General features: G+C 49.6%; 2 protein-coding genes across 4 annotated transcripts; both read right to left on the bottom strand.

The window, feature by feature from the left end:
* Positions 1–1,128: 1,128 nt before the first annotated feature.
* LOC116958757 (uncharacterized) lies at positions 1,129–9,767 on the bottom strand. The gene is made up of 2 exons (XM_076057488.1): positions 9,363–9,767; positions 1,129–3,038 (listed from the first exon to the last, which is right to left on the bottom strand). Exon 2 carries the CDS (start codon positions 2,779–2,781, stop codon positions 1,129–1,131), a length of 1,653 nt encoding a protein of 550 aa, XP_075913603.1. The 5' UTR covers positions 2,782–3,038; positions 9,363–9,767.
* A 2,124-nt stretch (positions 9,768–11,891) lies between these two features.
* On the bottom strand, positions 11,892–26,789 carry LOC142907734 (uncharacterized). Of its 3 annotated transcripts, none has more exons than XM_076057414.1 (2): positions 26,639–26,789; positions 11,892–14,502 (listed from the first exon to the last, which is right to left on the bottom strand). In XM_076057414.1, exon 2 carries the CDS (start codon positions 14,472–14,474, stop codon positions 13,053–13,055), a length of 1,422 nt encoding a protein of 473 aa, XP_075913529.1. In that variant the 5' UTR covers positions 14,475–14,502; positions 26,639–26,789; the 3' UTR covers positions 11,892–13,052. The 3 variants fall into 3 exon arrangements, with proteins under 3 accessions (XP_075913529.1, XP_075913530.1, XP_075913528.1); XM_076057415.1 differs by lacking the exon at positions 26,639–26,789 and adding an exon at positions 22,828–23,067; XM_076057413.1 differs by lacking the exon at positions 26,639–26,789 and adding an exon at positions 15,870–22,816.
* Positions 26,790–26,997: the final 208 nt, after the last annotated feature.

Genomic DNA, 26,997 nt, shown 5'->3' with positions numbered 1-26,997 from the left:
GAGCGAACCGCTGTTTAACGAAACGACGGACAAATAACGGGGCCTTTTCCCCCCACAGGCACACGACGTGTTCAACGGATCGATCGCGCGCGTGAAGGCACGGGCAGAGCACCTGAACAGTCGGATGCGAGCGCTACATCTCCGGCGTTCTCACACTTGAACGTCATTACCGCTGAGCGATGGCTTTTTTTTGTATTCTTCGGTGCACTATAGTGGAATTTTAGCTCGATGTGCACGTGAAACAAACGTAAAAGAAACGCTTAGCTCAGGATAAAGAGATGGATGGCTTAAGGGGTTGATGGGGAAGCTAGCAGCACGGCTGCTCTCAAAACGATTGTAAAAAGGCGTCGTCGGGTGACTGGCCGAGGTCTGCCAAGTCGACCACTCGGGAGCCTCTCTGATTGGCACGAATATGGCGCCCCCCCCCCCCCACCCACGCGGGAGGGCGATATCGTAACACAGTGGGTCAATCGAAAATGTCTCGTCAATGGGATACAACGGGGAGGCGGATCCGTCAATCGAAATACAGGGTGTATTAAAAAGATGGACCCAATTTCAAAGCAGTATATTTCACGAAAAGTTATAAACGGTTTAATGAGTTATTACGTTGAGGCAGTGTGTCTTGCTAATGACTGAGTCTATGGGCTGTTTGTGCGCTGGGAGAGGCATCAAGCAGTATTCATTTGAAACTATATGCCCCGCCCTCTCTATGCCCCACCCTCTGTATGCCCCGCCCTTCCAAGTGGTAAGAGTTTCATTCATGGGCGGTTCGTGGTTGCAGAGATATAGCGATTTCAAATCGGGTCTATCTCTTTAAAACAGCCTGTAATATCCGTTAATCAATGGCATCGAAAACCGAGGGGCCGCTGCGTCAGCCGCAACCCCGACGTGTTCTCAACCGTACAACTGGGCGTTGCACAGTTAAGAAGCCGATGATGACAATGAAGTGTGGGTTTACGGCCCCACTCCTGTCCGACGTACATCTCGTCAGCGTGGAGGAGTAGGCCAAATACCTTCAAATAACCCCAGAGAGCGTTGTCCCCGAAACTCGATCTTGAGTTAGCAATTCTGGAAAACTTGCCTCAGGGAATGTTTCCATGACTAAAAAGCAGCAAACTCATTTTGTTTTTATAATTTTCCCTCCACCTTCATGGCACCTGGAATCTTTCTCCTGATCATATCCTCATCTTCCACCTCCTCATCCTCCTCATCTTCCTCATCTTCCACCTCCACCTTAACAGCACTTGTGTAGACCTCATGATGACGATCAACAACACCATCTTCATCAACATCTTCATCAACATCATCGTGGACGCCGTCTCTTCTCTCCTGCTTCACGATCAACAAGGGCCTGTCTCCATGGTGACCGTCGTCGCCGCCGTCTCCGTGGCGACCGTCGCCATCGTGGTTGCCGGGGCTCTCCTCTCCTGTCTCCTGCTTGACGACGGAGAATCCAAAGTTGGGACGCTCGCATCCATGGCCCTCGGATGCCGGCAGTGCTGCCTCTTCACCCGGCCAGAGTTCAGAGCTGCATCTTTTGACCGCCGCTACCGACGACGAAGCCGCTACCGACGACGAAGCCGCCGCAGATGATGCCGCTACCGACGACGCGACCGTTTCTGCCACGGCGGATCTCCCCCGGCATTCCGTCTCCTCCTCCCCCTCCGTCTCCTCCCCCTCCTCAGTCTCCACCTCCTCCCCCTCTTCCATCCCCTCCCCCCCCTCTTCCATCCCCTCCCCCCCACAGCCGTTAACCGCGGCCTCCCGGCGGTGAACCTCCCGGTGCTTCTTGAGCGTGGCCGGGTGGGCGAACGCCCTGCCGCAGTCGGCGCAGCCGAACGGCCGCTCGCCCGCGTGGGTCCGGCGGTGGCTGCGCAGGTCGCCCGGCCAGACGAAGCCCCGCCCGCAGTCGGCGCAGGCGAACGGCCGCTCGCCCGCGTGGGTCCGCCGGTGGCCGCGGAGGTCCCCCGACTGGCCGAACGAGCGGCCGCAGTCGGCGCAGGCGTACGGCCGCTCGCCCGTGTGGGTCCTCCGATGCCTCCGAAGGCAGCCGGCCTCGGCGAAACCGCGGCCGCAGTCGTCGCAGGCGTACGGCCGCTCCCCCGTGTGGGTCCTCCGGTGGCGGTGGAGAGCGCCGGACTCGGCGAAGGCGGCCCCGCACGCCGCGCACTTGTAGGGCCGCTCGCCCGTGTGGGTCCGGCGGTGGCCGCGCAGGTGGCCCGAGGTGGCGAACGACCGGCCGCAGTCGCCGCAGCGGTGGGGCCTCTCCCCCGTGTGCGTCCTGCCGTGGCGGGCCAGGTCGCCCGACGTCGCGAACCGACGGCCGCACTCGCCGCAGGGGTAGGGCCGCTCGCCGCCGTGCGTCCTGCGGTGGTTCCGGAGGGTGCCCGACTCAGCGAAGGCCTTGCCGCAGTCCGGGCAGGGGAAGGGCTTCTCCCCGGTGTGGGACCGCAGGTGGCGCCGCAGGTGGCCGGCCTCGGCGTAGGCCTTGCCGCACCGTGGGCAGGCGTGCGGCCGCTCCCCCGTGTGGGTCCTGCGGTGCTTGCGGAGGGTGCCGGACTCGGCGAAGGCCTTGCCGCAGGACGGGCAGGCGTAGGGCCGCTCCCCCGTGTGGGTCCGCTCGTGGTTCCGGAGGCTCCCGGCGCGGTCCGTGCCGTACGGGCATAGGGCGCAGAGGTGGCGCTTGGTGCCCGGACGGTGGCGGTCGTCGGCAGCGTCGGCGGTGGCTGCGTTGGCGGCTGGACGCTCCATCGGTTGGGTGGGGTGGGTGGTGGTGGCCATCCGGTAGAACTGAGGGGTGACAACGGTGGTGGAGGAGGAGTTTCCTAGCAACGGAGTAGTTGCCTAGCAACAGAGGAGTTGATTAGAGATGGAGGAGTTGCCTAGCAACGGAGGAGTTGCCGAGCAACGGAGGAGTTGTCTAGCAATGGAGGAGTTGCCTAGCAACAGAGGAGTTGATTAGCGACGGAGGAGTTGCCTAGCAACGGAGGAGCTGCCCGGCGATGGATGAGGAGTAACGGCCCAGCGACGGAGTTGCCCTACCAACGAAAGAACGATGGGCATTAGCATGACAACTGCTGGACATCTGTTAACAAAGAGCTTTATAGCTCACCGGATTTGTCCCCAGTATGAATAAAAAAAACATTCTGATTTTGAGGAAGTCACTGGGGGCTGGGCACATTTTAAAATCGACGCTGAAAATTATCTTCACAGCTGCCCTTTCTCTACACTATAAAAACTAAACATACTCTTTGGTTCTATTCGGTAAAGTCACGTAGGTAAAAATTAAAACAACAAAAAATCACGACGTTTCAGCCACAACACAAGTGGCCTTCATCAGGTGAAGTGACCAAACTGTCCAGCGGAGAGCGTTCGGAGTGAAGAAAGCCAAGCGCAGGTCACCTCTTTTAAGCTGTGAGGGGGTAAACAGAAAATGCCTGGACAAAGGAAATTAGCATAAAAAGTACTACTGTGAAAGCTTGGAATTAGCATAAAATTATATTACACCACCTTGGGAGTTTGGAATGCCACTACTTGAATAAATATACTGTACCATTTAAAATTAGTTTAATGTTTGGTTCGATTTAGAACATCTTTCCAATGGTTGCTTAATTTGAAACCATCTTCTCGGTTGAAATTGTGTCTGTGTTTGTAAATCTGAGTTGCCTCGTGAACAAATCTCTGATAAAAACCCGTGGGTTTGCAGAGGACCTTGGTATCGGAGAAAACTAAATCGTGGTAACCCACAGCGTTGTAACAGTGATCAGCTACGGCAGAAGAATTCGTTCTGCCGTGTTTCAAATCTGATTTTTGCTCGCAAATTCGGTCAGAGACATGTCGTTTCGTCTCCCCGATATAGCAGTCACCACAGGTGCAGATCAATTTGTAAACCCCGGGGTACTGTAAGTCAGGAATGACATCCTTCACGGAAGGGATCAGGTCACGGATTTTGTGTACTGTATTGAACCGGACCAGGATCTTGTGTTTGTTTAGAATTTTGGAGCTCTTTTTAGTAACGCCTGCTATATATGGTAGTGTGATGGTTTTAATCGGAGTATCAAGTGGTTGTTTCTGTATGGAGGGAGAAACAGCTTGGCGGATGGTACGGTCAGAGTAGCCATTCTTTTGAGGGCCAGATGTACATGTTTTAATTCACTGGTCAGTGGCGTTGGTCCGAAATGCAATGAGCCCTGTCGTATAACGTTTTGATGAGATAATTATTTTGCGTCGGGTGGTGGTGGGAATCAGGTTTCAAGTAGGAATCTGTGTGGGTGGGTTTCCTGTAGACAGAATGTCCCAATGAGCCATCAGGTCTCCTCTCAAACAACATCCAAGAATGGCAGCTTGCCATCTTTCTCCACTTCCATGGTGAATTTGATGGCGGGGTGTCTGGAATTAATGTGGTCTAGGAAAAGGTTCAAATGGAGGCCATGTGGCCAAATGATGAAAGTGTCGTCTACATATCTCTTCCACAGGGAAGGTCTGAGGGTGGAAGTCTGGATGGTGTCTGATTCAAATTTCTCCATGAAAATATTGGCTATCACTGGTGACAAGGGGGAACCCATGGACAGAATGTCCCAATGAGCCATCAGGTCTCCTCTCAAACAGAACATCCAAGAATGGCAGCTTGCCATCTTTCTCCACTTCCATGGTGAATATGATGGCGGGGTATCTGGAATTAATGTGGTCTAGGAAAAGGTTCAAAGCTGGGAGGCCATGTGGCCAAATGATGAAAGTGTCGTCTACATATCTCTTCCACAGGGAAGGTCTGAGGGTGGATGTCTGGATGGCGTCTGATTCAAATTTCTCCATGAAAATATTGGCTATCACTGGTGACAAGGGGGAACCCATGGGGGTACCCTCATTTTGTTTGTAGAAGGTGCCATTCCAAGTAAAGTAGGTATTGTTGAGGCAGTGCCTAACCAGTGCAGGTGTATCGGGGTCTAGTCCATGTTGGACCAAATTTTCCATTATTTCAATGGTTTCAGGTACTGGGACCTTGGTGAACAGAGAGACCACATCGAATCTGACAAGAATATCGTCAGCGGATAGTACAAAGTCTTTGACCATAGAGACCAATTGGGCTGAGTACTTTGTACCGTCCCCTGACGATATCCTTGTCAGCTTCGATGTGGTCTCTCTGTTCACCAAGGTCCCAGTACCTGATACCATTGAAATAATTGAAAATTTGGTCCAACATGGACTAGATCCCGATACACCTGCACTGGTTAGGCACTGCCTCAACAATACCTACTTTACTTGGAATGGCACCTTCTACAAACAAAATGAGGGTACCCCCATGGGTTCCCCCTTGTCACCAGTGATAGCCAATATTTTCATGGAGAAATTTGAATCAGACGCCATCCAGACTTCCACCCTCAGAGCTTCCCTGTGGAAGAGATATGTAGACGACACTTTCGTCATTTGGCCACATGGCCTCACAGCTTTGAACCTTTTCCTAGACCACATTAATTCCAGACACCCCGCCAACAAATTCACCATGGAAGTGGAGAAAGATGGCAAGCTGCCATTCTTGGATGTTGTTTGAGAGGAGACCTGATGGCTCATTGGGACATTCTGTCTACAGGAAACCCACCCACACAGATTCCTACTTGAAACCTGATTCCCACCACCACCCGACGCAAAATAATTCTCTCATCAAAACGTTATACCACAGGGCTCATTGCATTTCGGACCAACGCCACTGACCAGTGAATTAAAACATGTACATCTGGCCCTCAAAAGGAATGGATACTCTGACCGTACCATCCGCCAAGCTGTTTCTCCCTCCATACAGAAACAACCACTTGATACTCCGATCAAAACCATCACACTACCATATATAGCAGGCGTTACTAAAAAGATCTCCAAAATTCTAAACAAACACAAGATCCTGGTCCGGTTCAATACAGTACACAAAATCCGTGACCTGATCCCTTCCGTGAAGGATGTCATTCCTGACTTACAGTACCCCGGGGTTTACAAATTGATCTGCACCTGTGGTGACTGCTATATCGGGGAGACGAAACGACATGTTTCTGACCAAATTCGCGAGCTCAAATCAGATTTGAAACACGGCAGAACGAATTCTTCTGCCGTAGCTGATCACTGTTACAACGCTGTGGGTTGCCACGATATAGTTTTCTCTGATACCAAGGTCCTCTGCAAACCCACGGGTTTTTATCAGAGATTTGTTCACGAGGCAATTCAGATTTACAAACACAGACACAATTTCAACCGAGAAGATGGTTTCAAATTAAGCAACCATTGGAAAGATGTTCTAAATCGAACCAAACATTAAACTAATTTTAAATGGTACAGTATATTTATTCAAGTAGTGGCATTCCAAACTCCCAAGGTGGTGTAATATAATTTTATGCTAATTCCAAGCTTTCACAGTAGTACTTTTTATGCTAATTTCCTTTGTCCAGGCGTTTTCTGTTTACCCCCTCACAGCTTAAAAGAGGTGACCTGCGCTTGGCTTTCTTCACTCCGAACGCTCTCCGCTGGACAGTTTGGTCACTTCACCTGATGAAGGCCACTTGTGTTGTGGCCGAAACGTCGTGATTTTTGTTTTATTTTTTACCTACGTGACTTTACCGAATTGAACCAAAGAGTATGGATCCTTGCAGTCACGAAAGCTTCAAATCTATAAAAACGAAACTATTTTTTTTTATTTTACCAGGTAAGGACTCGCTACGGTGTAGCACTTTTGTCAGAAGGGGCCTGGCCTATTACCTGCAATGACAGCAGCTCAACCAAGTGTCTGACATCACCACCATCATCATCATGTGGAAATTTATAGCAGAAGCCAAATACTCTAAACGTGTGTTTCTACAGACTTCTAGAGACCCACAGAGACCCACAGAGACCCACATAGACCCATACAGACCCACAGAGACCCATACTCATAGAGATCAAAAGAAACCAACAGAGACCCATACTAAAACACACACAACATACACACACAACAGCCACAGCACATTACAACTACACAATACACACACAACATGCGTACAGCATTGTGCAAAAAACACATGGCACACTACACCCACACACAACAACAACCGTCATTCGCTACTCTGTTGTTGTTGGAAGGCGACTGCCTCCAACTGCCCGGTAGCGTCCTTCACGAGCCTTCTCCACAGAGGCCGATCTTGACACCGCTGGTACCAGTCATCGGCAAGTCCACTCAGTTCCACGTCCTCCTGTACCACATCACTCCATCTCTTCTCTAGCCCATGCCGTGCCCATTTAGCCCCCTCTATCCACCGAACAAAAGCTGTTTAGGCATGTGGTGACTGGGCATGCAGGCTACATGACTCAGCCAACGCAGCCTTGCCTGCCGGAGCTCACCGATGGGACTTTGTCCAGATCTTTCAAGGATTTGTGAGCTCCTCACACAATCCAGCCTGGTTAAACCCAAGACGGATCGTAGGCAGGCCAGCCTAAATGTTTATAACCGGCGAAGATGTTCCATTAGGGGGGTCCACGTTTCGCAAGTGTAGAGAAGGGAGGGAATTTTTTTTTCAGTTTTATTTTACTTCAGTTTATTTATTTTGGTATGGCCCTGTGAGTCATTCGGCTCTTGCATTGGGTGCAACCACTACAAACAAAAAACAAAAACACGAACAAGAAAACATCTTAAAGTGACTATGTGACTGTGCAAACAGGAAATCCATTAAAAAAACCCGAAAAATATTCCTGAAAAAAGCACCGTACACCAACGCTGTGTGCAAAAAATCCCAGTGGGATGCAAGTCAAACAACAACAACCACAAGAAAACTTAGATTAAGGTCATCAGTCTAACTCTGTACTACAACAAAACAAACGTCAAAACCAAAAAACGTTTTCGAAACCACCAAAAAATAATGCCATAATTGCAACGTAACAGTGATCATAGGGACTGACCGATTTTTACAATAAACTACATAAATAACATGTAACACCAAATCCTAGAGCCATAGCTGGCTGCATGAGTTACTCCACAACAACAGAAGCATCAGTCAGAGTATCACATTTTTCAATGCACCTTTAAGATCAGCACGCTAAATCAAAATACAGATACTTTGCAGCGTCATCCGGAGTGAAACATTTTATTTTACGCCAATGAATAGCAGTGGCAGCTAGGGGTGTACAACTCCTCTCGATCAGTTTTGAGAGAAGATCTCATTGGTAGCGATTCAAGTTGCAGTTTATTGGCAATAGCATTCCAGACCCTGGGGGCATCAATAGCAAAGGCCATTCCTCCAGTTTTTGTACGGCAATAGGGAATGTGAAGCTGGTAAATGAGCGAATACCTGAGGTCAAATTTGTTCTTTGAAACAGAGAGGAGATCCAGCAGGTAGTCTGCGGATTTTTTTGTAAGTACATCGTGAATAAATAAGATCTGGTGCACAAGCCGTCGAACATTAAGAGATGTTAAGTTTGACCCAATGTAGAGATCACAGTGGTGAGTCCTATATGGGCAGTTCATTGTCTGTCTCTGTGTCTGTCTCTGTCTCTCTGTGTCTCTGTCTCTCTGTGTCTCAGTGTCTGTGTCTCTGTCTCTCTGTGTCTCTGTCTCTCTGTGTCTCTGTCTCTCTGTCTGTCTCTGTCTCTGTGTCTGTCTCTGTGTTTCTGTCTGTGTCTCTGTGTCTGTCTCTGTGTCTGTCTCTGTGTCTGTCTCTGTGTTTGTCTCTGTGTCTGTCTCTGTGTCTGTCTCTGTGTCTGTCTCTGTGTCTCTGTCTCTGTGTCTCTGTCTCTGTGTCTCTGTGTCTCTGTCTCTGTCTCTCTATGTCTCCGTGTCTGTGTCCCTGTCTCTCTGTGTCTCTGCGTCTCTGTCTCTTTGTGTCTGTGTCTCTGTCTCTCTATGTCTCTGTCTGTCTGTGTCTCTGTGTCTCTTTCTGTGTCTCTGTCTGTGTCTCTGTCTCTGTGTGTCTCTGTCTCTGTGTGTCTCTGTCTCTGTGTGTCTCTGTGTCTGTCTCTGTGTCTCTGTCTTTCTGTCTCTGTGTGTCTGTCTCTCTGTGTGTCTGCCTCTCTGTGTGTCTGTCTCTGTGTGTCTCTGTCTCTCTGTGTCTGTCTCTCTGTGTCTGTCTCTCTGTGTGTCTGTCTCTCTGTCTCTGTGTCTCTTTGTTTCTGTCTCTCTGTATCTCTGTATCTCTGTGTCTCTGTCTCTGGTTGTCTCTGTGTCTCTGTGTCTCTCTGTGTCTCTGTCTTTCTATCTCTGTGTCTGTCTCTCTGTGTCTGTCTCTCTGTCTCTGTATCTCTGTCTCTCTGTGTCCGTCTCTCTGTGTCTCTGTCTCTCTGTGTCTCTGTCTCTCTGTATCTCTGTCTCTCTGTATCTCTGTCTCTCTGTATCTCTGTGTCCGTCTCTCGCTTACCCCGAGTCACGGAGTCTCCGTTGTAGCCGAGTCGAGAGTTCTGGTTCTGAGCGTGACGTCATCTTCCCCCGTGTTACTCTCGGAAGTGACGTCTCCCCACCTTTTCACTTGAAATGACGTCACGCTTCCTTCACGTCCCCGACGAAAGACGTCACCCACGCGTCTAAACAATCGGGCGACGAAGCCCACGGCATCTCTCTTGTTGAGGGTGGCGTGACGTCACGGACGTTGTACGTCATGCCGAGAGCGACGTCACCCCTCCCGCAGTAACACAGTTTCAGTTTATTTATTTTGGTATAGCCCTGTGAGCCATTCGGCTCTTGAATCGGGTGCAACCACAACAAACATAAAACAAAAACACGAACAAGAAAAAAACATCTTAAAGTGACTATGTGATTGTGCAAACAGAAAATCCATGAAAAAAAGCAGCAAAATATTCCTGAAAAAGCACCGTACACCAACGCTGTGTAAAAATATTCCCAGTGGGATGCAAGTCAAACAACAACAACCACAAGAAAACTTAGATTAAGGCCATCAGTTTATCTCCGTACTACAACAAAACAAACATATCCAAACCAAAAAACTTTTCGAAATCACCAAAAAAATAAAGCCATAATTGCAACGAAACAGTGAACACAGGGACTGTGACCGAATTTTTACAATAAACTACATAAATAACATGTAACACCAAATCCGAGAGCCATAGCTGGCTGCATGAGTTACTCCACAACAACAGAAGCATCAGTCGGAGTATCACATTTTTCAATGCACCTTTAAGATCAGCACGCTAAATCAAAATACAGAATACATTGCAGCGTCATTCGGAGCGAAACTTTTATTTCATTTTACACCAATGAATAGCAGTGGCAGCTAGGGGTGTACAACTCCTCGAGAGCAGTTTTGAGAGAAGATCTTGTTGGGGAGGCTGCCCCCCGCCCCCCGTTCTCCTGTGACTCACCGTTCTCCTGTGACTCACCGTTCTCCTGTGACTCACCGTTCTCCTGTGACTCACCGTTCTCCTGTGACCCACCGTTCTCCTGTGACTCACCGTTCTCCTGTGACCCACCGTTCTCCTGTGACCCGCCGTTCTCCTGTGACTCACCGTTCTCCTGTGACTCACCGTTCTCCTGTGACTCACCGTTCCCCTGTGACTCACCGTTCTCCTGTGACTCACCGTTCTCCTGTGACTCACCGTTCTCCTGTGACTCACCGTTCCCCTGTGACTCACCGTTCCCCTGTGACCCACCGTTCTCCTGTGACCCACCGTTCTCCTGTGACTCACCGTTCTCCTGTGACTCGCCGTTCTCCTGTGACTCACCGTTCTCCGGTGACCCACCGTTCTCCTGTGACTCACCGTTCTCCTGTGACCCGCCGTTCTCCTGTGACTCACCGTTCCCCTGTGACCCGCCGTTCTCCTGTGACTCACCGTTCTCCTGTGACTCACCGTTCTCCGGTGACTCACCGTTCTCCTGTGACCCGCCGTTCTCCTGTGACTCACCGTTCTCCTGTGACCCGCCGTTCTCCTGTGACCCGCCGTTCTCCTGTGACTCACCGTTCTCCTGACTCACCGTTCTCCTGTGACTCACCGTTCTCCTGTGACTCACCGTTCCCCTGTGACCCACCGTTCTCCTGTGACCCACCGTTCTCCGACTCTCCTCCCCTCGCTGCTGCCCCTCGTGACATTATTTAAATGGCTGTACTAACCACCTTGCGAATGCGCCACTGTGCCCATTTCGTACACACCAATCACGAGCTGCACAGTGGGGAGAGCATCCACGCGGGCAGAACACACGCTCGTGCGAAAACACCGGACACCACAGTGCGCAGGCCCACCACACCACGCAACCCTCTACGTATCCGCAGAGACAACACGACAAGGTTTAATGTCTCCTGGCGATTTATTCTCCGGAGAATGAAGTTAATCTACCCGTGTCAGTGTGGGTCGGCAGGGCAGGTCGCTTGGGAGCTCATCTCTGCCCGGTGCCTTTCCTGGTCTCAGACTCGGGATCACCTTCAGTACATCTTCAACGGATGGCGCCTCAGCCAGCCACTCACAGGGGGTGATTTCCTCCTCCAATATTTGAGGCACTGCAGCCTCAGCAGGGTCATCCCCACTTTGTTCCATAATGTTTTCCAGGCTGAGGGATTCCCCCTCTCCCAGTACCTCAGAAATGCTCAGCAAATCTGGAAACCTGTTCCTGGGGGTCGGAGATTGGATCACCATTCTTTCTCGTAATGATGGTAATTTATGTAATCATTCATATTGTTATGTTAATTGGGGGGTGTAATTGCATTACGTTTTGCAAGTGCATGTGATTATGCTAATGTAGTTAATTATGATAATTATGCTCTGCCTCGTTGTCTAGGGTTGTATTATCAATCGGGATAATACAATGATTCTCGCTTTAACTTTTACTGATTATGTCTTAGTGTGTTTATGTCAGGTCTCAGATTCAAATCTCACCGCAGGATACAGTTCTTATAATTAAGATTATTACGCATGAACTTAGGAAGGCACCACTCAGACACTTCTGTGTTAAGCAACTTTAATCTCTTAACAAAAACATAACACCCTAATATGCAAACTCTTATGCTAGGAATGTCAACACAGTACTCCTGGAGATGTTCTCCTCATTGATCCGTACATTTAACCCTCAATGATTACGTTTCTTAACCTGGGTAACAGAACAATCGGTTAATTCCTCAGAGGACAGCGAGCATTCACGGCGATGGGAAAAAGTCCTTAAAAATTTCGATTTAAAGCTTTCGTGACTGCAAGGATTCATCTTCTTTGGTTCTTTCGGTAAAGTCACGTAGAATGAGAATAAAATAATAAATTGATAAAATAAAATAACACAATAATATTCTCACGACGTTTCGGCCACAACACAAGCGGCCTTCATCAGGTGAAGGGACGAGACTGTCTGATGAAGGCCGCTTGTGTTGTGGCGGAAACGTCGTGAGAATATTATTATTTTATTTTATCAATTTATTATTTTATTCTCATTCTACGTGACTTTACCGAAAGAACCAAAGAAGATGAATCCTTAAAAATTAATGTGACAATATTCATGCAAATAGCAATAAATAAACATGTTCCGAAAGCAAAAGTAAACCTCAATGAATTCATTGGTAAGATTATGCAATTAACGAAATGTCTTGGAACAATGGTGTGTGGCAGTGTGCCTGCTTCAGCAAATGCTTATCAATTGGCTAAGGCTTCAATACATTCGCGGGCAAGATTGTGATCAAAAGAAAGATTTCAACACAATAGTCTTCCTGTGAATGTGTAGATTCATAACATAGATGTTTCTAAATATTATTGGTTCTTTTGGTGAAGTCACGAAGAAGGGAAACAAGAAAATTATAAAAATATAAAACAAAATTCTCATGACTTTTTCAAATGTTCTTGCTGTGCTCTTCGAGTGTTTGAGACAAGATACGATACAAAACTCCGAATTGCCGAGACAATGAAGCAAGCACCATATAAATTCAATTATGATAACAGTGAATGCTTGGGAGCTTATTGGCTCTCGCTCCTGGTTCGAGATCTACCCAACCCACAGGTCCACAAAGACTGACCGCACTTACTCTGCAGGTTGAACCTAGGAATTGAGTGTTCAACTTCGCATGCTTGTCTTTAAAGGCATGTGACAAAGGTGCATCTATTGGAGCGACATCGTCTCTGGTTTACACATCTACCGGGTCTCCATTTGACTTTGTATTGTCTCGGAGGAAGTCTACCCACACCTCCACTTCCACAAACTGCTGGGAGTTGCCTTGCTCTGCCTCACAGTGAGAATTCTCCTCCTGCTTCACGTTGCCTCCATCGATGTGAAGGTCCGATTTTGGAGTTGAATCTTCACATTTTACCTTCACTTCCTTACTCTTCGCCATCACTTCTTCACATGTCACCTCTTCACATTTCACCTTCATCACTTCATATTTCACCTTGATACCTTTAAAAGTGTCCAAGCTGGGATTTTCTTCCGGTTCTTGTTTCATGAGGGATGGGCTCATTGCGGCACTTTGACTTTCACAAGCTGATTTCAGATTCCGCTCTTTGGGGATCTTCTGATGCTTGTGTGTTCTCTGGTGACTTTGAAGATGCGATGACCGTGCAAACACCTTCCCGCACACACTGCACTTGAAGGGTTTCTCTCCCGTGTGTGTTATCTGGTGTCTTACAAGAGTAGATGAATGTGCAAACGCCTTCCCACACACACTGCACTGGAAGGGTTTCTCCCCTGTGTGTGTTATCTGGTGTGTTGCAAGAATGGATGAAAGTCCAAACGCCTTCCCACACACACTGCACTTGAAGGGTTTCTCTCCCGTGTGTCCTCTCTGGTGTGTTATAAGAGTAGATGACTGTGCAAACGCCTTCCCACACACACTGCACTTGAAGGGTTTCTCTCCCGTGTGTGTTTTCTGGTGTGATACAAGAGAAAATGACTGTGCAAAATCCTTCCCACACACACTGCAATTGAAGGGTTTCTCTCCCGTGTGTCTTCTCTGGTGTGTTACAAGAGTAGATGAACGTGCAAACGCAATCCCACACACACTGCACTTGAAGGGTTTCTCTCCCGTGTGTGTTTTCTGGTGTGATACAAGAGAAGATGACTGTGCAAACGCCTTCCCACACACACTGCACTTGAAGGGTTTCTCTCCCGTGTGTCTTCTCTGGTGTGTTACAAGAGTAGATGAAAGTGCAAACGCCTTTCCACACACACTGCACTTGAAGGGTTTCTCCCCAGTGTGTGTTTTCTGGTGTGATACAAGAGAAGAGGACTGGGCAAACGCCTTCCCACACACACTGCACTTGAAGGGTTTCTCTCCCGTGTGTATTCTCTGGTGTTTTACAAGAGGAGATGAATGTGCAAACGCCTTCCCACACACACTGCACTTGAAGGGTTTCTCTCCCGTGTGTGTTCTTTGGTGTTTTACAAGAGATGAATGTGCAAACACCTTCCCACACACACTACACTTGAAGGGTTTCTCTCCCGTGTGAGTTCTCTGGTGCAGTGTCAAATGTCCAGGACGATCAGTGCTGTATGCACGCCGGTCGCATTGTTGCCTTTTTGTATCGAGCCGCGCTGAGTGCCTTAGCTCCATCAGACCAATTCTGCAGAGGAAGTGACAGCTGCAGACAGAAAAAAAGAACATCCACACCATCTACACGTCAGTATCGATGCACGGAGGAATGCATATATACAGTAACACGTGACTTACACGTCTATACTTATTCATATATTAATAATATAGTGAAAAAGTTTCCCAAATTCATCACACGGGCTGTTATGGCACACAATGAAAGGGTGAATGGTCACAAACGTGCCTGGAAGCCCTCGTATCTTAAAAATGAATGTTAACCCAAAACTCCGAGCACACAACTTCGGCTGTCTGGCTACAAAAGGAATATTTATGAAAGCTAAATTCAGCTGACATAGCAAAGGATGTTAAAAATGATACTATTTGTCTTATGCATAAATGCATAAATTAATGCTCAATCGCAAATAAGAGGTGTGAAGCCAGGCTCAGATGTCCTTGAATGCTGGGATGAACAGATCCGACTTCATGCAGCATGTGTGTTCTGTGTTAACTTCCTGTTTCCATTCTTACAAAGAGTTCCAGAGGAAAACAAAAATGAAACTACTGTTTTGATATAACCTCTGTGTTCAACAGAGTTAAAAGACTTTACTGCAAACACAAATTTTACACTGTCACACTGGCATGGTAAACAAGTGGTGGTGTGTCCAGAACCATGCCTGGCCACCTTCATCCGTTCAGTATTAATGCTTCCTTACTCCACCAAGTAATTCATTGAGGATCAATCAACACAGCTGTAGTGATTGTAGAATCACTACTGTGTACACACGCACAAGCGTGACGTCACTATGCGGGGGAGCGTCATGACCACGCGGGTCTACACACACGCATGACGTCATCCCGGCTGGAGGCGGGAATGATGTCAGGGCCGGTTCTGGGCTCCGGGAGGCCACGAGGGTGGTGTGAGGCCGTGGCACTCTCTGTGACCCCGGCTGGACACGTGACTGGGGGCCTAGGAGGCACCTCGGAGGGCACGTGGACAGCAGGGGGGCTTCGAGAGGGTTCTCGAAGGGAGGCGTGGCCGGGGTGGGGCCCGGGCACGCCGAGGCCCATATAAGCAGCCTCCTCACGAGGTTCGAGGCTGCCCGTATCAAGAACGAAGATGCATCGTGAAGACGCCAAGAGGAGTCAAGCCTCCAGTCAGCGGACCTGGCAGTAGCCCACCTCGCTGGGTCACGCTAGAGTATTTGATAAGTATGTGTTAGCTAGAGTAGGTTGGTGGTCACCACCTTATGTGCAGTGTTATATTACTTACCGTTCTAATAAATCAGCATTGCCTCCCAAGGAGTCGTGTGTGCACCTAATTCGAACCCACTACATTTGGTGTCAGAAGTTGCGGAAAAATAAATAACGTTAGGTGTTATCCTAGTCAGTATAATGTGCACGATTACTACAACTTACCTGCTCACTTTCACACGACGAGGAGGCGAGACGATCATCTTCGGGGCAGCCCCGGGGTTCTGCAGCCTCGGTGAAGGAGGGAGATGGCGCTGCAGGCGGGGCAGCAGCACGCACATCACGTCGCTGCTTCGCCGCCATCGAGAGAGAGAGCGACGGAGCTGGAGGAGAGAGGACGCCGCCGCCGCTGCTGCTGCTGCGGGTGCCTGGGCGGGAAATTCGCGCGCGCAGGGTGCACGCGCGGCCGCCATCTTGGCGGGCGGTCGGGACGCGGTTCCCGCCAAAACGCCGCTCCCGCCATTCTCAACGCCTGTGGAGGGAGATCTTGGGCCGTCTTGGTGGCATCCTGTGCTCACCATCCAAGAGTCTTCAAGTTCCACAGTGCAGCCTCCGTTCCTCACGGCCTCTCAGGCGAGTCGTGACACAATGCACCCGGCCCTAAAAACACACTTCACCCATCTTGCGTGCGCCGGGTTGCGATTAGGTGGTTTTTTTACTCGCTGGGTTGCGAAGCGTGTTAGTTGGGTTGGGTGCGTGGCAGATTGACGCGGCGCCCGTGCGTGTGTCCGCTTTGTAACAGTGTTAAGTACGGCGTCGGGATTGTTATCTTAAGGAGCCAGTTAATTATTAATTCGGCTATGTGGGGGGTCTCGGGCTCCGTTAAGATCCAGTGAATTGCCGGGTTAATGATTTGTTGACACTTTGTTTGATTGCCGTTGCGGAGTCGCGATTGTTTTTGCGTATACAGTATGGCGCTTCGCTCGTGAATGTTGTCAATGTGTGACTGCGAAACTTTGCTTGTGAGTGTTAACAATGTATGCTTTGTATGGAGCTTTGTTCGTGATTGTTAATATATAGCTTGTGCCACATTTGTTAACGAAGTGTTGATTGTATGGGATTTTTCTCGAGATCGCGATGTGTGGACTGTGTGTACTGCATAGACTGTCTCTCTGCACTGATACGGGTTGTGACGTACATTGTTGTGATCCTTGTTGCGGATCGTTAAATTGTGATGGTGACATGGTGCCAGTGATTTGGATTGTGCTGCTGGCTGTGGCTAATCTGGGCCAAAGATCCTGACCAGAATGCCCCCCTGTCATTGTTGCGTGTTGACACGAGTGTGGTCCCGTCATGGTGTGGCTGACGGTTTGACCTGACAGCCCGGAGATTGAGACACTCCGTGGCGTGTCTATCCTAGTGGGCAGTTCGCTCACATGGCTCGGAGAGCGTGGTCCCGTCATGCTGTGGCTGATGGCTTGACCTGGCGGCCCGGAGATCGAGACACTCTGAGGCGCGTCTGAGACAGTGAGCCAGAGGCTCAGGGAGCTTGTGGTGAGTTGCTCGCTCAGCTCGGTTGGTACAGCTAAATGCTGCAATGCGAGGCGTGGAGAGAGGGGTTGGTGTGTCCTCTCAACCCGGTTGGGACAGCTGATTGCTGCAATGCGAGTCCTGGAGAGAGGTGTTCTTGTGTCTTCTCAGCTCGGTCGGAACAGCTACATGCTGCGATGCGAGTCTTGGAGAGAGACTGGGTTATAATTCCCCCGATACGGCCGACACGTGCGCGTCGGAAAGGCGGGGGGTGCTACCGAGTGGCATGAGATGTCTGGGTTGGCCTTCAAGGGAGGGCTTCTGAGTTGTGCGAGCGCGGAAAACGCGCGTGGGGCCGCCATTTTGTGCGAGCGCGGTAAACCGCAGGGGATGCGGCCGCCATTTTGTACGTGCATGGGTATTTGTGTGAACCATTTCTGGGCAAGAACAGGCATTTTTTTTGTCACGTCGATTTAACATTTTTTTTTACAAAAAATGTAGATACTGAGGCAACGCTGAAGTGCGACTTCTTTGCCCAGTACATGGGTCAACCTGGAAGCATGACTTCCTTGACCCGGGATGTTGTACAACATCCAACGGTTGTACCTTTGGTTGCAGCATACTGGCTCGACCTTGAAGAGTGACTTCTTTGAGCCAGTACATGGGTCGACCCTGAAGTGCGACTTCTTGACCTGGGACGTAGGGAGACGTCCGGAATGTTAAGTGGTGTTTGTAAGTGGGTGTTAGACTTTCGGTCTTCGCCCTATTGCCACCTGTGGGGTGGAACGGTAACAGGGCGGTGTGAGACCCTGCCATCTATGGGGTGGTTGTGTGGTTTTTGTTTGATTTACCGGTGTTGGTTGTGCATCCAACGCGTCGGAATCTATGTATTTTTGTTTTTATTTCTTCCGCCGGGCGGAATACGATCATCTCCACTTCCCTGGGCCAGGTGGCTGCCGTGTCCGACGAGCTGAGGCGTGGGCTTGTGGTGCTGTGCCTCAGGAGGTGGTTTCTCCTTGTCACAAGATTCCTGCACCTGCCGCCCTTGGAGTCGCCGGTTATGCTGACCGGATGTGGACTTGAAGGGGAGAGTGGAGCGCCCGTACGTCACTCCTGCTCATCCTGTTGCCCAACTCCTGGGGAGGGGCCGTGCCCTTTTTGGGCCTTTTTCAAGTTCCCCCAGGACCTCCAGGGAGAGCGTGCTCGCCTCCCCTGGAGGCTCGGCCACGCGAATTCGTTTGAAGACTGGCCGCTGTCCATGACTCTCACACCTTGTTGATTGCCTACACCGTTGTCAAGCAGCCACATTCATATTTTGGTGCATGCGTACAAATTCACACAGATGGGCTGTGCTAAGGGATAAGTGGGTTGACCAGTTCTTTTGGTGTACATGTTGTTGTTGGTTCCCCTCATTCCATACATTCTTCCCTTCCACTCCTCTCGGTGTGTGTACATATGTTTCTCGGGGTGATTATTGTCGGTCGCCGGTTGTTTGTTGACGTTGTTGTTGGAGGCACACTGTTTTTTTTCTGTATTGTCACAGCCGAGACGGCAGTTTTTTTTTTACATGGGGGAGGGTGATGTAGTGATTGTAGAATCACTACTGTGTACACACGCACAAGCGTGACGTCACTATGCGGGGGAGCGTCATGACCACGCGGGTCTACACACACGCATGACGTCATCCCGGCTGGAGGCGGGAATGACGTCAGGGCCGGTTCTGGGCTCCGAGAAGCCACGAGGGTGGTGTGAGGCCGTGGCACTCTCTGTGACCCCGGCTGGACACGTGACTGGGGGCCTAGGAGGCACCTCGGAGGGCACGTGGACAGCAGGGGGGCTTCGAGAGGGTTCTCGAAGGGAGGCGTGGCCGGGGTGGGGCCCGGGCACGCCGAGGCCCATATAAGCAGCCTCCTCACGAGGTTCGAGGCTGCCCGTATCAAGAACGAAGATGCATCGTGAAGACGCCAAGAGGAGTCAAGCCTCCAGTCAGCGGACCTGGCAGTAGCCCACCTCGCTGGGTCACGCTAGAGTATTTGATAAGTATGTGTTAGCTAGAGTAGGTTGGTGGTCACCACCTTATGTGCAGTGTTATATTACTTACCGTTCTAATAAATCAGCATTGCCTCCCAAGGAGTCGTGTGTGCACCTAATTCGAACCCACTACATTTGGTGTCAGAAGTTGCGGAAAAATAAATAACGTTAGGTGTTATCCTAGTCAGTATAATGTGCACGATTACTACAACTTACCTGCTCACTTTCACACGACGAGGAGGCGAGACGATCATCTTCGGGGCAGCCCCGGGGTTCTGCAGCCTCGGTGAAGGAGGGAGATGGCGCTGCAGGCGGGGCAGCAGCACGCACATCACGTCGCTGCTTCGCCGCCATCGAGAGAGAGAGCGACGGAGCTGGAGGAGAGAGGACGCCGCCGCCGCTGCTGCTGCTGCGGGTGCCTGGGCGGGAAATTCGCGCGCGCAGGGTGCACGCGCGGCCGCCATCTTGGCGGGCGGTCGGGACGCGGTTCCCGCCAAAACGCCGCTCCCGCCATTCTCAACGCCTGTGGAGGGAGATCTTGGGCCGTCTTGGTGGCATCCTGTGCTCACCATCCAAGAGTCTTCAAGTTCCACAGTGCAGCCTCCGTTCCTCACAGCCTCTCAGGCGAGTCGTGACACAATGCACCCGGCCCTAAAAACACACTTCACCCATCTTGCGTGCGCCGGGTTGCGATTAGGTGTTTTTTTTTTACTCGCTGGGTTGCGAAGCGTGTTAGTTGGGTTGGGTGCGTGGCAGATTGACGCGGCGCCCGTGCGTGTGTCCGCTTTGTAACAGTGTTAAGTACGGCGTCGGGATTGTTATCTTAAGGAGCCAGTTAATTATTAATTCGGCTATGTGGGGGGTCTCGGGCTCCGTTAAGATCCAGTGAATTGCCGGGTTAATGATTTGTTGACACTTTGTTTGATTGCCGTTGCGGAGTCGCGATTGTTTTTGCGTATACAGTATGGCGCTTCGCTCGTGAATGTTGTCAATGTGTGACTGCGAAACTTTGCTTGTGAGTGTTAACAATGTATGCTTTGTATGGAGCTTTGTTCGTGATTGTTAATATATAGCTTGTGCCACATTTGTTAACGAAGTGTTGATTGTATGGGATTTTTCTCGAGATCGCGATGTGTGGACTGTGTGTACTGCATAGACTGTCTCTCTGCACTGATACGGGTTGTGACGTACATTGTTGTGATCCTTGTTGCGGATCGTTAAATTGTGATGGTGACATGGTGCCAGTGATTTGGATTGTGCTGCTGGCTGTGGCTAATCTGGGCCAAAGATCCTGACCAGAATGCCCCCCTGTCATTGTTGCGTGTTGACACGAGTGTGGTCCCGTCATGGTGTGGCTGACGGCTTGACCTGACAGCCCGGAGATTGAGACACTCCGTGGCGTGTCTATCCTAGTGGGCAGTTCGCTCACATGGCTCGGAGAGTGTGGTCCCGTCATGCTGTGGCTGATGGCTTGACCTGGCGGCCCGGAGATCGAGACACTCTGAGGCGCGTCTGAGACAGTGAGCCAGAGGCTCAGGGAGCTTGTGGTGAGTTGCTCGCTCAGCTCGGTTGGTACAGCTAAATTCTGCAATGCGAGGCTTGGAGAGAGGGGTTGGTGTGTCCTCTCAACCCGGTTGGGACAGCTGATTGCTGCAATGCGAGTCCTGGAGAGAGGTGTTCTTGTGTCTTCTCAGCTCGGTCGGAACAGCTACATGCTGCGATGCGAGTCTTGGAGAGAGACTGGGTTATAATTCCCCCGATACGGCCGACACGTGCGCGTCGGTAAGGCGGGGGGTGCTACCGAGTGGCATGAGATGTCTGGGTTGGCCTTCAAGGGAGGGCTTCTGAGTTGTGCGAGCGCGGAAAACGCGCGTGGGGCCGCCATTTTGTGCGAGCGCGGTAAACCGCAGGGGATGCGGCCGCCATTTTGTACGTGCATGGGTATTTGTGTGAACCATTTCTGGGCAAGAGCAGGCATTTTTTTTGTCACGTCGATTTAACATTTTTTTTTACAAAAAATGTAGATACTGAGGCAACGCTGAAGTGCGACTTCTTTGCCCAGTACATGGGTCAACCTGGAAGCATGACTTCCTTGACCCGGGATGTTGTACAACATCCAACGGTTGTACCTTTGGTTGCAGCATACTGGCTCGACCTTGAAGAGTGACTTCTTTGAGCCAGTACATGGGTCGACCCTGAAGTGCGACTTCTTGACCTGGGACTTGGGAGACGTCCGGAATGTTAAGTGGTGTTTGTAGGTGGGTGTTAGACTTTCGGTCTTCGCCCTATTGCCACCTGTGGGGTGGAACGGTAACAGGGCGGTGTGAGACCCTGCCATCTATGGGGTGGTTGTGTGGTTTTTGTTTGATTTACCGGTGTTGGTTGTGCATCCAACGCGTCGGAATCTATGTATTTTTGTTTTTATTTCTTCCGCCGGGCGGAATACGATCATCTCCACTTCCCTGGGCCGGGTGGCTGTCGTGTCCGACGAGCTGAGGCGTGGGCTTGTGGTGCTGTGCCTCAGGAGGTGGTTTCTCCTTGTCACAGGATTCCTGCACCTGCCGCCCTTGGAGTCGCCGGTTATGCTGACCGGATGTGGACTTGAAGGGGAGAGTGGAGCGCCCGTACGTCACTCCTGCTCATCCTGTTGCCCAACTCCTGGGGAGGGGCCGTGCCCTTTTTGGGCCTTTTTCAAGTTCCCCCAGGACCTCCAGGGAGAGCGTGCTCGCCTCCCCTGGAGGCTCGGCCACGCGAATTCGTTTGAAGACTGGCCGCTGTCCATGACTCTCACACCTTGTTGATTGCCTACACCGTTGTCAAGCAGCCACATTCATATGTTGGTGCATGCGTACAAATTCACACGGATGGGCTGTGCTAAGGGATAAGTGGGTTGACCAGTTCTTTTGGTGTACATGTTGTTGTTGGTTCCCCTCATTCCATAAATTCTTCCCTTCCACTCCTCTCGGTGTGTGTACATATGTTTCTCGGGGTGATTATTGTCGGTCGCCGGTTGTTTGTTGACGTTGTTGTTGGAGGCACACTGTTTTTTTTCTGTATTGTCACAGCCGAGATGGCTGGTTTTTTTTTACATGGGGGAGGGTGATGTAGTGATTGTAGAATCACTACTGTGTACACACGCACAAGCGTGACGTCACTATGCGGGGGAGCGTCATGACCACGCGGGTCTACACACACGCATGACGTCATCCCGGCTGGAGGCGGGAATGACGTCAGGGCCGGTTCTGGGCTCCGGGAAGCCACGAGGGTGGTGTGAGGCCGTGGCACTCTCTGTGACCCCGGCTGGACACGTGACTGGGGGCCTAGGAGGCACCTCGGAGGGCACGTGGACAGCAGGGGGGCTTCGAGAGGGTTCTCGAAGGGAGGCGTGGCCGGGGTGGGGCCCGGGCACGCCGAGGCCCATATAAGCAGCCTCCTCACGAGGTTCGAGGCTGCCCGTATCAAGAACGAAGATGCATCGTGAAGACGCCAAGAGGAGTCAAGCCTCCAGTCAGCGGACCTGGCAGTAGCCACCTGGCTGGGTCACGCTAGAGTATTTGATAAGTATGTGTTAGCTAGAGTAGGTTGGTGGTCACCACCTTATGTGCAGTGTTATATTACTTACCGTTCTAATAAATCAGCGTTGCCTCCCAAGGAGTCGTGTGTGCACCTAATTCGAACCCACTACACAGCCAAGGCTGCGTGTCTCTGTCTCTCTCTTCCCGTGGTCGCGTGGATTTTCCTCCGGATCCCCCGGTTTCCCCTCCACATGCAGAGAGTGAACACTGCCACGCATCTAGAGTGAACACCACCAGGCGTCTAGAGTGAACACTACCAGGCGTCTAGAGTGAACACCACCACGCTGTTGACAAGCCTCACTTTGTGTTGTGTGCAGGTCGATTCTGAAAACAAGAGCGTTATAGCAGCTCAAGCGGGCTGGGCCTGGTAAAAAAATAAAATAAAAACTGTGTGAATATTTAAAGTAAAACAAAGTTTCAAAGTGGCGAGCTGTGTGAAGACAAATTAAACTTAAGCGAGATAAATTTTGATTTAAAGCTTTCGTGACTGAAGTAATTCATATTCTTAGCTCTTTCGGTAAAGTCATGTTGAAGGGAAACAATTAAATAATAAACTATATATAAAACAATAAAAATTCTCACGACGTTTCGACCATAACACAAACGGTCATCATCAGGTGTGAAAAACCAACGCCAAGAAAAATTTGAAAGTGGCGGAGGTTCGCATCTATTTATTTATTTATTTTAAAACGATGTATTTATTTATTTTTTAAAAACGTTAGCGCCACGGGCAGCGATTTGGCAGTTTATTTAGAAGGACGAGTCCGTCTAATGTTCTGAAAATAGGAGGGGGGAGACGAAAAATGTATGTATGCTGTCTGAAAGCCACCGTAAGCGTGAACAATCAATTAAGACCTGAAATGGTTTATCAAATCCTTCCAATGATTGCTAAGCCAGAATCCATCTTCTCGGTTGAAATTGTCTCTGTGCTTGTATATGTGGATAGCCTCATGAACGAATCTCTCATGGTAGCCAGATGGCTTACAAAGAACCTCTGTCTTGGAGAAGTCAATGTCATGTGAGCCTACTGAATTATAACAATGATTTGCCACGGCCGAAGTGTTGGTCCTACCGTGTTTAAGGTCTGCTTTGTGTTCACGAATGCGGTCCGAGACATGGCGTTTGGTTTCTCCAATGTAACTACTACCACAGAGGCAACTTAGTTTGTCGACACCAGGGTACTGTATGTCCGGAATCACATCTTTTACAGACGGAACCAGATCACGGATTTTATGTAATGTGTTGAAACGGACCTGGATCTTGTGTTTATTCAAGATTTTGGAGATCTTTTTTGTGATCCCCGCAATGTAGGGTAAAGTGATGGTTTTGAAAGGCTCCTCAAGAGGGTCCTTCTTCATGGTTTGAGTGATAGCTTTGCGGATTGTATAGTCGGAGTAACCATTAGCCTTAAGAGCTTGGTGTATGAGCTTGAGTTCACTGCCTATGTGTTCCTGGTCGGATATGCATTGGGCTCTATGGTACAGAGTCTTGATGAGAGAATTCTTCTGTGATGGATGGGGGTGGGAATCCGGTTTCAGATAAGCATCCGTATGGGTAGCTTTCCTGTAGACAGAGTGGCTCATTGAACCATCAGGTCTCTTTTTTATTAGGACATCCAAAAAGGTAGCTTGCCATTTTTTCGACTTCCATGGTAAATCTGATGGCTGGGTGTATGGAATTGATGTGGTCGAAGAATTGGTCTAGAGCAGGCCGGCCATGTGGCCAGATGACAAAAGTGTCATCCATGTACCTCTTCCATAAGGTTGGGCACAGAGTGGCAGTCTGGATGGCGTCAGTCTCAAATTTCTCCATGAAAATGTTAGCTATAACCGGAGATAGGGGGGAGCCCATCGGGGTGCCCTCAGTTTGTGTGTAGAAAGTTCCATTCCAAGTGAAGTATGTATTGGTTAAACAGTGTCTCACCAGGGGGGGTACCTCAGTGTTTAGTCCTTGATGAACCAAGTCTTCAATGATTGCGATGGTGTCAGGTACAGGAACTTTGGTGAATAAGGAAACTACATCAAAACTGACAAGCAGGTCGTCTGGGGAAAGGGAAATACCCTTGATTGTCGATATCAGGTGAGTAGAATTTTGTACCGCAGAGGTGGTTTTTCCAGTGAATTATATAAAAGAGGGATGACATTGTAGTCCTTTCAGCTGACAAGGGCAATGCTACTGTCATCATGGATAAAATAGAATATAACAACAAAATTAAAGAATTACTTGACGATGGTAGCTATACAAAAATAAAAAGACATCCCACCAACAGCCTTGTCACACAAACCAACAAAATAATTTCTGATTCAACCGTATTAATTGATCAATCTAAACAGTTATCGTTGAAACCTTCTGCTCTTCTGCTGCCAGGCCAGCAAGATCATACAGCTTACCAAAAATACATAGATACAACCCTTCGTCCCATCGTCTCTATCAACTCCCCCACCTACAAACTGGCTCGTTTTTTGTCTGAAAACCTGCGGTACAAAATTCTAATAAAAAAGAGACCTGATGGTTCAATGAGCCACTCTGTCTACAGGAAAGCTACCCATAGAGATGCTTATCTGAAACCGGATTCCCACCACCATCCATCACAGAAGAATTCTCTCATAAAAACTCTGTACCATAGAGCCCAATGCATATCCGACCAGGAACACATAAGCAGTGAACTCAAGCTCGTACACCAAGCTCTTAAGGCTAATGGTTACTCCGACTATATAATCCGCAAAGCTATCACTCAACCCATGAAGGACCCTCTTGAGGAGCCTTTCAAAACCATCACTTTACCCTAGATTGTGGGGATCACAAAAAAGATCTCCAAAATCTTGAATAAACACAAGATCCAGGTCCGTTTCAACACATTACATAAAATCCGTGATCTGGTTCAATCTGTAAAAGATGTGATTCCGGACATACAGTACTCTGGTGTCTACAAACTAAGTTGCCTCTGTGGTGGTAGTTACATTGGAGAAACCAAACGCCATGTCTCGGACCGCATTCGTGAACACAAAGCAGACCTTAAACACGGTAGGACCAACACCTTGGCCATGGCAGATCATTGTTATAATTCAGCAGGCTCACATGACATTGACTTCTCCAAGACAGAGGTTCTTTGTAAGCCATCTGGCTACCATGAGAGATTCGTTCATGAGGCTATCCACATATACAAGCACAGAGACAATTTCAACCGAGAAGATGGATTCTAGCTTAGCAATCATTGGAAGGATTTGATAAACCATTTCAGGTCTTAATTGATTGTTCACGCTTACAGTAGCTTTCAGACAGCATACATAAATTTTTCGTCTCCCCCTTCCTCTTTTCAGAACATAGATGGACTCGTCCTTCTAAATAAACTGTCAAATCGCTGCGCGTGGCGCTAACGTTTTTAATAAATAAAAACACCGTTTATAAATAAATACAAACCGCCACTTCTTTCAAATGTTTCTTGCCGTTGCTTTTCACACCTGATGATGACCGTTTGTGTTATGGTCGAAACGTAGTGAGAATTTTTATTGTTTTATATATATTTTATTGCTTCCCTTTAACGTGACTTTACCGCAAGAGCTAAGAATATGAATTACTGCAGTCACGAAAGCTTTAAATCAAAATTTAAGCGAGATAATTGAAGCAAACGCGATCAGGCGAGGGCAGGAGGCAAGGCCCCGCGTGGATAGGCCCCGCGTTGTAAACTTCCAACCTGGACATCGCTTCCATGCTCGCTGCTACTCAATTTGCATCCCTGAGAGAGAGAGCGAGGCTCTACCTCGGTAAACAACAAAAACAACCACCACCACCAGCACAACCACCAGCACAACCACTACCACAACCGCCACAACCACAACCGCGATGATAATTTCTCACCTCGGATTTCAGTGCACGGTCTGAGCGGCAACTTCCTGTTACGTATCGACGTCACGCGGCAGCAGAAGGTGACATGACGTCACTCGTGGGTACTAGAACACTCAACGATTGGCTCCGTAACTTAAATAAATTATGTTAATGAACCTGGCCGATTCGTGGAGGGATGTGGCGTGGGTGCCGAACCTGTCACAAAAAACTCGCGACGGCTTTCACGAATACATTATGTTAATGAGACCTCAGTCACCGGGCGTAGCTTTGCCCAAATAAGGATTGCCACTGGAACGTATCGTCAGCGGCCAAGCAGAGGTGACGTCACATCCACGAGCACGGTGGTCGGGGGTGGGGTGAATAACGTTGTG

This window comes from Petromyzon marinus, chromosome 82 (assembly GCF_048934315.1).
Source record: "Petromyzon marinus isolate PM22_M1 ecotype Great Lakes invasive population chromosome 82, UKy_Petmar_22M1.pri1.0, whole genome shotgun sequence".
Taxonomy (NCBI): Eukaryota; Metazoa; Chordata; class Hyperoartia; order Petromyzontiformes; family Petromyzontidae; genus Petromyzon; species Petromyzon marinus.
Note: the sequence above shows the minus strand (reverse complement) of the source record. Positions and strands in the feature narration are given on the sequence as shown.